At 41.0% G+C, this 14,637-nt stretch overlaps 3 protein-coding genes across 4 annotated transcripts; all 3 read right to left on the bottom strand.

Moving 5' to 3' along the window:
- Window positions 1-4,711: 4,711 nt before the first annotated feature.
- Window positions 4,712-8,733, bottom strand: LOC141908984 (cleavage stimulation factor subunit 1-like). 2 transcript variants are annotated; one of them, XM_074799299.1, is made up of 11 exons: window positions 8,688-8,733; window positions 8,416-8,490; window positions 8,195-8,325; window positions 8,042-8,116; window positions 7,198-7,454; window positions 6,701-6,899; window positions 6,533-6,612; window positions 6,272-6,427; window positions 5,893-6,037; window positions 5,608-5,688; window positions 4,712-5,101 (listed from the first exon to the last, which is right to left on the bottom strand). In XM_074799299.1, the coding sequence occupies exons 2-11, from the start codon at window positions 8,469-8,471 to the stop codon at window positions 4,989-4,991; spliced, it is 1,293 nt and encodes a 430-aa protein (XP_074655400.1). In that variant the 5' UTR covers window positions 8,472-8,490; window positions 8,688-8,733; the 3' UTR covers window positions 4,712-4,988. The 2 variants fall into 2 exon arrangements, with proteins under 2 accessions (XP_074655400.1, XP_074655401.1); XM_074799300.1 differs by lacking the exon at window positions 8,688-8,733 and adding an exon at window positions 8,586-8,665.
- A 322-nt stretch (window positions 8,734-9,055) lies between these two features.
- On the bottom strand, window positions 9,056-14,435 carry LOC141908985 (queuine tRNA-ribosyltransferase accessory subunit 2-like). Its single transcript, XM_074799301.1, has 11 exons — window positions 14,394-14,435; window positions 11,402-11,571; window positions 11,232-11,313; window positions 11,085-11,148; window positions 10,892-10,996; window positions 10,427-10,597; window positions 10,120-10,219; window positions 9,938-10,026; window positions 9,577-9,836; window positions 9,297-9,422; window positions 9,056-9,209 (listed from the first exon to the last, which is right to left on the bottom strand). The coding sequence occupies exons 2-11, from the start codon at window positions 11,517-11,519 to the stop codon at window positions 9,086-9,088; spliced, it is 1,239 nt and encodes a 412-aa protein (XP_074655402.1). The 5' UTR covers window positions 11,520-11,571; window positions 14,394-14,435; the 3' UTR covers window positions 9,056-9,085.
- Window positions 11,705-13,870, bottom strand: LOC141908425 (BMP-binding endothelial regulator protein-like). Its single transcript, XM_074798473.1, has one exon. The coding sequence runs from the start codon at window positions 13,868-13,870 to the stop codon at window positions 11,705-11,707; it is 2,166 nt and encodes a 721-aa protein (XP_074654574.1).
- Window positions 14,436-14,637: the final 202 nt, after the last annotated feature.

Here is a 14,637-nt window from a genome sequence, read left to right on the forward strand (position 1 = left end):
TCAACAGTTGCGTAATCACGTAGAAAATCTTTTGATCTTTTGTGTCTAAAAATGAGGACATTATCATGCAAAATTGATATTGAGAACTGTTTTTACGGAGGAGCAAAATATACCATATATGACCATATGATTTATATCACAGCCATACGATTTGTTTTCTGAGTCGAAACTTCGACTTAAAACTAGAAATTACGACTTCAAACACTCGAAATTTCGACATATTTAATTTATCTATTAATTTTTAACTTAATTCAGTCGAATTTTACCTGATGTAGCAGCATAAACCAATAGCAGACATCATAGCGATGAATCCTCCAATAGCGGCGCCCCAATTTATCACTTCACGCGGAATCACTGCAAGTTGAAATATGTAAATCATCGACCGGGAATCAGGGGACTGAAACGGCACGATAGATCTTACCTGATTCACAGAAAACTCCCTGGTATCCAGCCTGGCATTTACATTCGAAATGGAAGTATGGTTTATCGACTGTATCCCCGAATTCAATACACTGTCCATTATTCATACACGGCTGACTATTACAAGTCGAAACCTCTGAAACCAGTTACAATATAAAAATACTTTAACAGAAAAACTTTCAAAAACCCTGATGTCATGACGTCATATATGTCACATCATCATGTCGACTCGTCGATTCATACATAGCTCTAATCGTCTGGTCAGCGTGGCTGAATGGATGGGGTGACCACAACCGAGGCCAGGGCCACTTGATTGGCCCAGTCCATGAACAACTTTGATTCTATAGTCAATATAACAACGAAACACCAGTCTTAGGATTGAAAACCACTTCTGGAGTTAAGCTGCTGGTTCTGGGTTAGGAGATCGACACACGCGTTTTCATACCGCACAAAAGCTTTTCCATTTAAACTGTTTCTGTATCTACTAACTAATTGATTGTTCTGGTTTGTCTGTATTTCACCACTACACGTACCGATCGGATTGTCAGACGTTTCAATTTCTCCAGCCTTGTCAATAACGATACAATGATAACTTCCTTGGTCGAATAATTCGACGTGGTCGACTATCAGGAATTTACCATCGATTCGATATCTATGAATGGAAAATTAATACGTCGTGTGAGTTAGTCAGTGAATACTGAATCCACGGAGAGGTCGGGGTTTGCGGTGACCGAAAATAAAGCTCACGCTTATGTTTGTTAGATCAGAATCCTCGCCCGAATACATCAGCGATACGCCCTCTTTTATCGATTATGGCACCTACCCAGCATCTGTCAAGGTCGCATCAATTTTCTGTCCTTTCGGTGAAATCCAGTACATATCAACAGGGGTCATATTTACTGGATATTTACATTCTAACCGCACCGCTCCTCCTTCATTCACTAACTTCACACCATCGACAGCACCTTAAAACAAAAATCAAGAAACATTTTTAAATTGAGATCAATTTCTTTATGATTTCTAGTATCTATAATATGAAACAACTCGTATATACCGATATTACAAGCTTGAAGTAGACACGATTTCTGTTCTGTGCTTGAACCCAAACAGTGTATGATGAATTCTCCGGTGACCGGGTGCGTGCAGGTGCGACTTCGAGACATCGTTCCCTTTCCGCAGGTTACAGAACATTGTGACCACTGAGACCAACTGGACCAGGTTCCGTTCATGTAAATAACTGTAGTCGATGTTCCTGTAGAAACATTGGAAGATGGAGAAAACATGGCGCATGAAGAGGTGGTAGACGTTGAGAGCGGTGAGGAGGAGGCAATCGATGCCAACATAGAAAAATGACACTCAAGAGGAGTTTCAGATGAGTCACGTATTAACCCGGTGTCAAATCAGTAAACGTTAAAGCCCAACGCATACGGCAAAAAATTTGTTTCGCCGAAACAGAAAACATGTTTTTCACAAAACGTTTTTTGCTCGTGAAAAACGTTTTTCAGTTCGGTGTTTTGTGTTTTGCTTCCAACGCACACGGCACCGAAAAAAACGTTTTTTCAGTGCCGTGTGCGTTGGGCTTAAGACAGATAATAGTTTGCAGGTTAACTTGATTAGAAGTACGAGCGTCTCTTTTACTAGTTCATACCGGTAAAGGTACCTGGAGAAGCTAAAAGTCAATCTACAAATTACTACCAGTTTTCACGTTACTGCGGAATTGATATTCAAGATAATCATCATTGTGATAAAAAGTTCTTACTATTCGCTGGTTTACTGTCGGGGATGATGTGACAGGGGTTGAATTGACATATCTGTATTTCCGAAGAGTCGCCGCGACAACCATCATAAATATCGCTACAATTTCGACTTCGCGTTCGTAAACCAGGTCCGCATGAGGTACTGCAACCCGACCAATCACCCCATGAATTCCAAGAAGGCTGAGCTAAATCGAAATCATCAACACATTTCATATATGATTAGGAAGATAAAGGACAGTTTTGAATTGACAATAATCGTAAATACCTCTACACTGAGACAATGGACAGGGTCTTCGCTGAGTGTCGTGTCCATCACAAACATCATCCGCTAACTTCAAACAGAATCTTCGTCGTGTTTGTTGTCTGTGATATCGACAGTCGCGATCACACTTTCCCCAACTTCCCCACTCAGTCCAAACACTACCCGCGAACCGGCTTAGTTTAGTGCGTAAAGATATAGAAGTTACCGGACTGTTCGTAGTTCCCAGTGAATCACTGGTATCAGAAACTGATGACGGGTTCCGCGAATCAATGATTTGCTCATATTCTGCTCCATAATCAGCTTCTGTAGAAACTGGATGTGTGATAGGCGCCGACCTGATTTCAGTAGGATCAGTGAAAAATGCATTAACGGGTAGAGTTTTTTCAATGACTACTTCTGCATCCGTCGGTGTCAGAGGAATTCTCTTTTCGGCGACGCATGAAGAATCTCCTTTACTGTCAATCAATGAACATTCATTCGGTTTATCTCTATCGTGTTCAGCGTTATCCAAAGGTGGAAAGATAATGTCCGCAGTGAAATTGACGGGGACTATACCAGCAGAACTTGTTCTAAGTGTATCAGTTGCTTTTTCGTGTCGATTCTCTCCATCACCTGTGAGAAGTATGGAATGTTTTGGCGTGGAATTTGGTCCCATTTGATCAGATTCAATGTTTTCATCTTCAGATTTAGATCGAGATTTCTCGTGTTTTGACTCTTGTCCAGCTACATGTGTGATATTTGCTTTATTAGTTAAATATGCGGCAGTGGCGTCAACAAATTCGTCATCGAAAACAACTTCACTTCTATCTACTGACTGTTGGGTATCCACTTCACTACTATCCACCGATTTGTGGTCATCCACTTCACTACTATCCACTGACTTGTGGTCACCCACTTCACTACTATCCACTGACTTATGGTCGTCCACTTCACTACTATCCACTGACTTGTGGTCACCCACTTCACTACTATCCACTGAGTTATGGTCGTCCACTTCACTACTATCCACTGAGTTATGGTCGTCCACTTCACTACTATCCACTGACTTATGGTCATCCACTTCACTACTATCCACTGACTTGTGGTCACCCACTTCACTACTATCCACTGAGTTATGGTCGTCCACTTCACTACTATCCACTGACTTGTGGTCACCCACTTCACTACTATCCACTGACTTGTGGTCACCCACTTCACTACTATCCACTGACTTATGGTCATCCACTTCACTACTATCCACTGACTTGTGGTCACCCACTTCGTGGTGATCCACTTCACTACTCTCCACCGACTTGTGGTCATCTACGTCATTACTGGTGTGTAATTTTTCTTTCAGTCCTGTCCTCGCTGCGTGTGAACCACCTCCTCTGTCTTTACTATTTTGTTTTTCCAATAAATCAATTAAATTGTTCATTAAAGCCTTCTCTTCGTTATACCGCTTCGACCATTCGTTATACTGGGTTTTATCCCGAGGGACATTGTATATTTCATGGGGTTCTGTAGGTTTAACTGACTCTTTTAAATCATCCTCAAATTCCTCGTCGTCATTGTGTTTGCGAAGTAATCCCAGTTCAAGTGCGCTGTAATGGTCTGGGGCACTACCGCCGCTCCTCTCCACATCACCCTGGTCGCGATCGCCAACCCTGTGATCGTGCGGATTAGAATTGGGATTATTGTCGCTGTTATGGCCCAAATGGTAGTTTTTATCCGAATAACAATAACTTCTTGCAACGAATTGGCTGATGAAAAAAAGCATTATGTGGAAATGCAGCATTTTAGGGGATTACTTAGATGCAAGGACTCGCTGAGGGGGACACGGACTGTGTATTACAATTAGAACTGGATTTCTGAGTCAATCTTTTAACTATTTTAACCTTTTAATCTTTTAACTATCACTTGCGGAATTATCTTCGGGTTGATCCTACCACAGCAAATCGATGCACTTGTGTGTATTGTCCGTGATTTAAACGATGGACCCGGATTTAAAACTTCGGCTCGTGTCAATCTTAAACTTCGCGCGTAGCGCCATTACTGATACTGCCATCCTCCTCCTTTGGGTTCGAATCCTCATTTATTGCAGAATTAAACCATTAATTTTTTTCGGAATACAAGACGAACCAAATAAGATCAACCATTGCTGCATTTTAAGATAATGAAATTCATTTCAATTATTTTGATGCGAAATCCAAAGAATCCTCAGAGAATAAATACCGACATCACCCTTAAAACTACAGAAGCCAAAAGCAACAACAAATTAAAACATTTACACATCTTTTATTCATTATAGTCTTTTCTGATAAATTTGTACAAATAAATGCATCTTACTTCGTTGTTCAAGTTGTTCAAGTCTAAATGAAATACCACATTGAAAACAGTTAGGCCTACACAGCAGGGGAAGACATGAAAACAACTGATTAAATATCTCCACAGGGGCAATACACGGCTAGTCGGTCTGTCGGTCGGTCGTTCGGCTGATGGATTCCGCTCCGTACAGAAAACATTCACAGTCTAAGCAGTTTTTACAACATTTATCCACGATTACAGTGCGTTCAACTATCGGAGGATTTACGATGCCAGAATCGAGCTCGGTTATCTTCGCTACACGTTAGGAATGACGGTCCGACTGGAGAATGAACGATACACCGAACTATTCCATTGTGACCTACAAAATATTCACATCAATACAACAGTCATATTTGAGATAATATGAACTCCCATTTATCCAGTCATAGATAGCATTTAAATCATTAAAATCAAATACAGTCAACCCCCGATATACCACGGGCCCACATCGACGCAGACTGATTTTGGCGGTATAGAGAGTATGGTGGTATATCAGAGAACCGGCAGGGTCCGATCTAAGGAATGAAAGCCACTTGCCCGGGGGGCAAGCATATCTGAAATTTCGCTTGCCCCCTCCAAAAGCTACTTGCCCTACACAGGCAGTCTGATTGGTGGCACTATCATCCGTTGTATCGAGTGGGAAAAAGCTTTGTGACATAAAATTGCACTAGCCTGGGGGACAAGTGATAATGAAAACCTATTTGCCCTGATGAGAATATACTTGTCCCGGGCAATCGGACAAGTGCTTAGATCGCACACTGGTATATGGGAGGGCGGTATATCGGGGGTTGACTGTAAATGGAGTTTGTCAAGTTTGTATCATACCTAAGTTTAGAAGTCTCTGACGCTCAGCGCTTCTCGAATCCCACGAACATAAACTGACAGTCTTTTCATCGGGGAATAATACTGTAAATATAAAATCAATTCACATCTTTAAACTTTACACAGATATCAAATTGATGAAAAATGTAGATCTGTGTAGGTCAGCTTTACCAGTTAATGTCACTAGTGCATAGAGTATCTTCCTAAGTTTACCTGATGAAGCTAATATAATATGCACTTGAAAGGAAAGATTGTAATTTCAAATATAATTGGTTAAGTTAAACGTACCGTAGTCTTCGGTATGGTTAAATATAGCGTTAGTTCTGTGTTCCATTTTGCCGGTAGTACCAGCTCCTGTATACGCCATCAGACATCGTGATGTAGATAATTCCCACAGTTTCACCAGTGAATCTTTACCACACGATAATACATACTACAAATATATCAGATAACAGCATCAAGTTCCGTAGTTCTCAGTGAAGTTTGATGAAGAGTTAAACATCGGAAATTAACTGATTTCAATTGAGGTGAACTGCAAATTCAGGACCAACTTCCAGAGTTTCTTAGCTTATTTTGATTTTGTTAAGTTAAAATCAGTTCATTTTCAATCTTTGAAACCTAGAGAAAGAAGTGTAGAACTACAAGGTTCAGATTCTTCATAACTAACCTTAGAATTACGCGAGAAAACGACCGAACAGACCGGTTTGCCGTCGTGAGCTTTCTCGAAATTCTGAACGACTTTGTTACTGACGCCGTCCCAGATCTTAATATCACCATCTTTAGACGATGAGACGAACAAATTCGCATTCGGACTCCACTTAACCTGCAACAACACAATCAGTAAGGGGTTAAAGGTGTCTGCATTTATGGAAATGTGATAAAGATTAAGATAATACACAGCACAGGTTGAGCCTCCCCCGATACTTACAGCAGTGATCGCTTCTTTATGTTGATCATTAGGATTACTAGCGACAAAACACTGGAATGTATTCACATCATACAAACGAACTAAAAATAATAACAAATCTTCATTTCATTCCTGGCCATTTTATATTTCAACATGTGTTTATAGGTGAACTGTAGTTGAACTACTTACTCGTAGGGTTTTCAGTTCCAGCCAGTAAATAATCACCGGAAGGATGAAAACTAACGCAGCGGACCCCGGCTGCTTCCTGGATACTCTTATACGCTTTCTTTACAGACGGTTTCGAGAACTCGAAGAATCGAATGCTGTAATCGCGACTTCCTGATACGAGAATCTGATGAACTGGGTGAAAATCTAAAGTCGTTACTTCCTACAAAACACAGATATACGATTCCATAAATCATAGATCAGGGAATCCTTAATTCCCTGATATTTCCCTTGAACGAAATCTGTCAGATCAAATTTTTAGATATCCTCAGTGAGGGCTGTTTCTTATCAAGAGGTTCCTTGTGCCACTCATCACCAGCAAGAAGAAACAAGACACCAAAAATTCTCCAAATTTTCAAGAAGTGGATCAGAATTCCCCTGATTATCTCTGAGGGGGCTGAAAACTTTGCTGATATTTATTACGGGGTCAAGTGAAGTGAATGAATGCATAGTTAACCTACCCCATTATGATCATATAGAGTTCTGATAACTGGATGATTCTCCATGACTTGTTGCGGAGTCTCCTGAGCGATAACCTCGGCCGGTGTCGTACTCTTCGCCAGCATTCGTTCAACGTCTAGAATCTTGATCGACGAGTCGTCTGAGCCGGTAGCGATTAGCTGACCGGTATAGTGAAACGCCGCCGTACGACACGGCGCTTTATGAGCCGTTACGTAACACGTCTCGTACAGAGCCGGTTCCGGGGAAAGTGTCGACACTAAAAACAATACAATCATTCATTTATTCAACTACATAGAAATCCCATCTTCACCCGTCAACGGATTCGAACCCACTACGCTAAAGCTGTTCCCCGAACCCCTTGACCTCACGAGTCGTTGGAGTCGTTACTAGCCGACCAGAATCCGGTCGTACCAATCACAGCGCTTGTAACAAACCGACAGTAGACTTCTGTTGGTTTTCCCGTTAAATGGACCAATCAGCAAACGTTTTACCGAACAAGGAGGTATTTCGCAAATCGATATATGACGTCATGCGCAACAGCGCCAGTAATGAAATCACGCTTCGTGAGGCCAGGGGGCGCTGGTGGAAGCGAGTTCAGGAGTGATACTGGACCCCTGGCAAGCGAGGATGAGAAATCCTGGATCTGATAAAACCTCAAAGGCTGGTTTTACAGACCTACTTAACTTAAACCCCAAGAGCCGAATTAACCAATAAGGTTTTAATTCTAACACAGGGGAATTCAATTGAATTGGGTTACCCACTAAGACTGAAGTAAATGGCTCGTGCAGTTTGGTATCTACAAAAACCAAGCTCTTGAGAACAATTTAACAGATTTTGTCATACCTTCAGTTTCATATTCGAGATCAATACCTGATCCGGGAGCAACAATTTCACCTTTGATTTTAGATTGATTCTGACCTGAAAAACAAAATCAATCAGTTCATTCTAATGACTATTAAGGTGGGTAAATGTGCAATGAATGGTGTTTATACTGACTAGCTTCTTCAGCGCGTAATCCTAACTGTAAAACTTTAAATAGCCGATCAGACGGAGGACACGCCGGATGTGCATCAATCACGTTACTCAGATTCACAGCAACTTGTTGATGTCCGTCATAAAACAGTTGACTATAAATATACAACACAGTCACAACAGTTGAACCAGCAATCTATATAATCTATGCATTGATGAGGTGGGTGGGAGGGGGTGATACTGACCTGATTATCAGTCTATACATCTGTTCTCTATCTTTTACCTCTAATCGTCGAGACATGATTTGATTTGATTTTTGCCTACATTAAAATAAATAAATAAATTTTGAATTGAATTGATTGGTCCTTGCAGTCCCTCCTCGATTCTAATCGTGTTTATATCTCAATCACGCAACTGATAAATGATTAACAAGTTCTTATAGAAGTCCCAACAATTGAGTTTCCTCGAGATTAAAACCGTCCATCAACCCGTATTCAGCTCAGCAGAAAATAATTACCTCTTCCTAGTTTTCTACTAATACATGAAATTGCGGCCAGTGGCGGGTAACTCCGAGATCATGCAAATCAGGGCATCCATAGCGGGTAGCTCCGAAAATTCAATTCAAGCTTTATTGTTCCAATAAAATACAACACATCGGAACAAACATCATCAAAAAAAGTCAGGGTATCCAACTCCAATTTTATTGCCAACTTAGGTCACATCCTCGCTTGCTAGGGTTTAGGCAAGAAGTCACATATTGGATGGCCAGCGAGGGGTGGATCCACATGCAACAGATTGTCTTAGGATCAAAGGGTCCTTAACTGTCTCCAATCCTCACCCAACAAAAACAACAAAATATTTAGAATATATCTTATTTTATTTTTCGCATAAAATTTAGGTACAAATTTACAATTGTCAACTGTTGGTGTCAGTTTTTGGAATTTGCTGCTCAATTATAGCTTTCAATGATTCAAATTCTTCGTCTCGAAGTGCTGTCCTTAAACTGTCGAAAAATGCGAAATAATGATGAAAATTGTGCCTACAAAATAACAAAGCAAAGTATTTTTAGATTTGGTTATCGGTAAAATCTTCAAAGTTTGAACTGATTATGTTCTGTAAGACTTACATCATTAGTAAAACTCCAGCTAACATTTCTGATGTATTTATGAGATGATGTATGTAAGATCTGGTGTGGGTTCGACAGGTATAGCAATCGCAATCAGAAACCAACGGTGAAAAATCTGCGAAATACCTACAATAGAATAATATACAACGTGTTAAATCAGGGCGCAGAAAGATTAAAGCGTCATATGAATATTCTTTAAATTTCTTCATCCCTCAATGAAGCACTTCTCAAGTCAGGAGACTAGAAAATGTGCTAGGATTGATGTAGAACTAATACTAACCGAGAGTCTTTAAGATCTATTTCAAATGGGTTTATTTGATGCGTTGAACTATCTCCATTCTCGATATCATCGTGTTGTGGTGTATTCGAAATGTTCTTATTCTTATAGTTATGATTGAACACCAGCGCACCGCGTCGTTCTGTGACTACGTACGCGTATGAACTATCGAATATATCGACACCGCATTCAACAGCGTTCACGACCTGGTCCGGTCTCCAGATACCGTGCATTACTCTCGGCTTCTCATCGGGTAAATATTTCTATAAAACAAATATCATTTTCATGAATTAAATCTGTGATAAACGGAGTCTACTGTAAAACACCAAGTAGAATTTGAACCTCAATAAATACTTATACTTACCATGAACTCGAGCATTAATTCTTTGACATCAGAAATTTGGAATGATTCACAATCGCCGCCGTAACTGTGAAAACCTTCTATTACAAAACCTACAGAAATAATTGAACAGAAATACCGTGAAATCACTGCCATTTCCAACAACGGAATATAACATAGATCAAAGGATAGGGATAGTAACATACCTGATACAGGTCTAGTAGCAGTCTGACGAGCCGATTGAATTCTAGCTTCAGTATCATATCCACCGACTATTACACCTAAAATTCCTACACCATCGAGATTCTGAAAATACACACAAAATAAACATCAACATCAAACATGAAATACTTAAAGCAATGACTTAAAGCCACGGCCTGCAGTTGCTCAAACGTTGGTTATGAGTGGATGGTTACAAGTCAGTTATTATAACCATGGAAATTATCTGCAGGTTAATTTTGACAGACTTTTGCACAGCCGTGCCCAGCAGTTGTATGAGATGTTTTCTCTTACCTCTGATTCTTGATGTTTTCTGAGACACATGTCTAAAAAGTTGATCGTTCGTTCGTGTGATTTCTGCAGACGTTTTCGTGAACTCGATTCGTTTACATCAGAATCGCTCAAACACTGGTAAAAATCTGGTTGAAAAATCTCCTGTACTTTAACATAATCTTCAGGTTCCAACTAGAAAAACAAATAAACCAGTAAAATTACATTACAGCTTGGATAACACTGGTTCCATAGCAATATCAAGTTCCACATTAAGAATAAGAAACAAAAAGTCTGAAAATTTCCTCGAGCTAGTAGTTTATTCAACTGTATCCTTAAAGTCATCCTCAGGAACACTTATGGAATATTAAACTCAGACATAAGGATTCTTGAGACCTTTCCAAACTCTTTTTTTCATTCTAAGTTAAGTGTTTCGGTTACAGCATGGATAGATGGGTATGACACAGGTTTCAGTGTTATTACACTTACCCTTACTCGACCACCTCTTCCCCAAATGCTGACACCATTTTTATCATTATATCCGGGAGCTACAACCGCTGTTGGGTCTTGTAATGAACAATACAATATCCTGTCCTGAAATACATATACAATCATTGAATTACATATACAGAAAGAAAATAAACAATCTGATGAAGACACATTTCTTCAGTTCGATACTTACTTTCATACTAATAAATTTACCAATTCCTCCACCATTTGCTTCGACTATTTCATTCTGATCTGCCCTAAAAACATGAATAGAGAATTTTCAAATGAATGAATCAACTACAAAACTGTTTATAAAGTTAGAAAATGATTTGAAACTTACAGTAAAGTCATCGGTAATTGTACAATCGCTGGAACTCTTTCTATTTTCTTCAACATGTCTAAAGTCAAATGAGGAGCGCTACCTGCCGTGGAAAATAACATCAATAAAACACATGCACTTTTTATGATACTAAATCTGTTCTGATTGTTATCAATGGGAATAATTCTGACCTCCTCTCGTGTATAATAAACACATCGGTGTCGCTACAACATTCTCCACATTCCGTTTAAATTCAGTCAGGTGACCGAGACGACAGCCATTCTTCACGGTTTGAACGTTAAACTTCATCTCTCGGAGCTCTCCCTCCCACCGGTCAGCAATCACTGATCAGTATTCAATCCTAAATAAACAAACAATAAATTAATGAAACAATATTTACAGAATGCCAGATCGAGTTATGAAGTTAAGGAGGGTTATTATTATTACAGCGGGATTTGATGATTCGAAACTTCTTAATTCTTTTTTCGTAATTTCTACTTGAATGAACTATTATTATCCAGAGGGCTGTCATTCATCAATTCACGTTTATTATTCCGAGCTTTGTTTTTATTATTCGATTTCCTTCGTTTGTTCGAATGTCGACGTTTTTTATGTCGACCGTTCGCCGGTTTCTTTTTAGTTTTCGGACTCGAGCACTCGTCGATCGGGATGCACCTGTTTTTATGCAGCACCAGTCCGGGCAGACAGCGACAGCCGCCGATGCACGGGCGTTTACATTTACGTCGTTTAGCGCCGTGATTAGCGCAGGTCTCCGGACACGCCGAGACGCACGTGTCGTAAACCGCACCGATCTGACATTTCGGAGCGCCGCATAAATACGGCGTCCTCCAATTCAGAAACGTGTTCAGTTCCTTTTCGCACAAACGCGAATAAGCGACCATCGCCTCGCACGAACACTGCTGATTCTCCGGACAATCAGTGACGTCCATTACGCAAGCTTTATAATACGCGCGTACGTCGATTTTCTGTCGACATCGAGCGAAACTATTTCCGTAAAGCGCCGCGCATTCCTGATGAGCTAACAATCGCTGATTCGGGTTAATCACGCGTATAACGTTACGTTTCGGACCGCGACAATTCCGGTCCTTACCGACCAGCCACGTATCGCCGAAATCCTCCTCGGCGAAATATATCTGACCGTCGCTACCGGTTAAATCATCGGCTTCGATACCGTTATAATTACCGCACAATCCGCAGAGTTTCTTCTTCAATAACGCCGGCACGCTCACCTCCAGGTAGCTGTCGCCGTCCCAGATTATTTTGATACCGATTTTAGTGGTAACCACGACGGCCTGACCGTCGCGACGAATATCGAATAATCGTTTGTTGACAAACGGCAACGCGATGCGTCTCCCGTCAACTTTCACTTTCAACATCTGATCCAATAGAATTTGAGAACCGTTTATTTTAACGAGAGCGTTTTTCGTCCACGAGTAAAGATTCGACGATCGGATTCTATTCGAGACGATCACGTGAAACGAGTCGTCCTCACACAGTTTCGTTAACGTATAACGACATTTACCCTGGAAATCGTACAACTTTCCGTCGTATGTTTTATAGTGCGGGTCGCCGAATACGGTACACGTCGCGTCCATCTCGACGCACACCGGGCAGCATTCTCCGCGCACGTTCTGCAGTCGGAAATTCTTCGGACAATCGAGGTTATTATCGCAGCTTTGTCTCGTACATTCGATCGCTCCGTTGTTACATTCGCAATTATTGCAGACGGATTTCAACCATTTGACTCCGTGAGCGTAGGTATTCCCGTCCGACGCCGAACATGTTTTCTTCTCTCGACATTTACGACAACAAGCTCCGGTCGAGGGCAGGATTTCCTCGTCGGGGCAGTCTAAAATCGGGCAGGTATCGACTCGACAGACGATCGTACCCGCGCGACATTCGCACGTCGTGCATCGGTCCGGTTTGAAGCTTAATCCCGATCGATAAACGTGAGTTTGGTATAAACAGAATCCGGTGAGTTTAAAAACGCTGCGCGATCCGGTGCAATGAGGACAGCAATCGCCGGCTGACAGCTTCCAGAACTGACGCTGACAGTTTAAAACCGGGCAACCGATTTTACCGCATTCCCTCGTACCGTTCGTACATCGACACGTTACGCATTTATCACGACTCGCCGGGAAATAGTCCCCGTCGCGATACGTGAAACCGTCGTCGCTTTCGCAACCGCTACAAACCGGACAACACGTACCCGGACTCGAAACTGGATTCTTGCATTTGGCGTAACACTTCTTCACGCTGGATGTTACAACTCCGGCGAGACAGGTGTACGTTCGACACGGATCATCAGGATCGGTCCATTCTTCATCGTTTACGTAATCTCGACCTTTATACGTACAACCCTTACACGGACTACAGCAAACTCCGGCAGGTTTCGGATAAACAACTTGATGACATCCTTCTAAACTCGGACACTTCTTATCGTAACAGGAGATCTCACCCTCGCGACAATAACACACCGTACAGACCGAACGAATAACACCAGCTGGTGCTGCCACCTGCATACCTTCATTCGAACACGATATTGAATTACTGGTATTATTAAACCCGACGACTGATTGTGATCCATCGACGACTAGAAACACTGCGTACAACATTACAATAACTTTAACGATAGACATTTTCACAAATTTCGAGTGCTCTGACTGTATAGCTGTATTACACTGAAATGTTTGATCTCTACAAACAGCTATATTGTTATATATATACCTAGAATCCTGTGTGTGTGTGTGACATGATGAGATGATTGACACAGCAATTGACTTGATAGATGATTAATTATCACTTGTCTTGTTAATTGGCTTAATTAGCCTGACTGATCAGATATCACCTCTCACTAATTATCTATCAAAATTAATAAGTGACATCAATCAATGCCTAACAGCAGCAGGACGGTCCCCCACACAACAGACTGAGAGACGGTCACAACAGACATCAACAAGTAACAGACAGACACACGGACACTGACAGACAGATACTAGACCACAACAGATCAACGACTTCTCAATTTCTCAAATCAAAGCTTCACAACCTTCAAATCTCATCACATTATCTCTTGAAATGGGACCAGGATGTTACTGAATAACGTTCAAATCATGTCAATTACTAAAATATTGAATTAGAAGGCATGAAAATCATAATTACCGTCGAAACAAAATTTCTAGTTCTGGATCGCGCAACGACCTTGAGAAAATGCCGGTAACTTGTGCGTTGAATAAAAAGTTAATTGTATTGAATTGTCTCTTCGATACCTAATTGAAGTTCAAGCTGAAGGTATGTGGAGGCACTTTGGGGAGTAGTGATTAAATCCCAAATAGCAAAAGTCTATTTTCCCTACGTAAGCCTTCAATATTCATTATCGAGTAGCGGCTGAAATCTGCTCCTCCCG

Source organism: Tubulanus polymorphus, chromosome 7 (genome assembly GCF_964204645.1).
Source record: "Tubulanus polymorphus chromosome 7, tnTubPoly1.2, whole genome shotgun sequence".
Taxonomy (NCBI): Eukaryota; Metazoa; Nemertea; class Palaeonemertea; order Tubulaniformes; family Tubulanidae; genus Tubulanus; species Tubulanus polymorphus.

Excerpts from the sequence above, each read along its gene's own strand:
- LOC141908984 (XM_074799299.1), bottom strand. The coding sequence starts at position 8,471 with ATGTCTCGACGATTAGAGGTAAAAGATAGAGAACAGATGTATAGACTG. Across the intron at positions 6,038-6,271 it reads TTTTCTCGCGTAATTCTAAG|TATGTATTATCGTGTGGTAA; the intron begins GTTAGTTATGAA and ends ATATATTTGTAG. Across the intron at positions 5,102-5,607 it reads TCAGAGACTTCTAAACTTAG|GTCACAATGGAATAGTTCGG; the intron begins GTATGATACAAA and ends AATATTTTGTAG.
- LOC141908985 (XM_074799301.1), bottom strand. The coding sequence starts at position 11,519 with ATGAAGTTTAACGTTCAAACCGTGAAGAATGGCTGTCGTCTCGGTCAC. Across the intron at positions 11,314-11,401 it reads TTTATTATACACGAGAGGAG|GTAGCGCTCCTCATTTGACT; the intron begins GTCAGAATTATT and ends TTTCCACGGCAG. Across the intron at positions 10,598-10,891 it reads GAAGAGGTGGTCGAGTAAGG|TTGGAACCTGAAGATTATGT; the intron begins GTAAGTGTAATA and ends TTGTTTTTCTAG.
- LOC141908425 (XM_074798473.1), bottom strand. The coding sequence starts at position 13,870 with ATGTCTATCGTTAAAGTTATTGTAATGTTGTACGCAGTGTTTCTAGTC.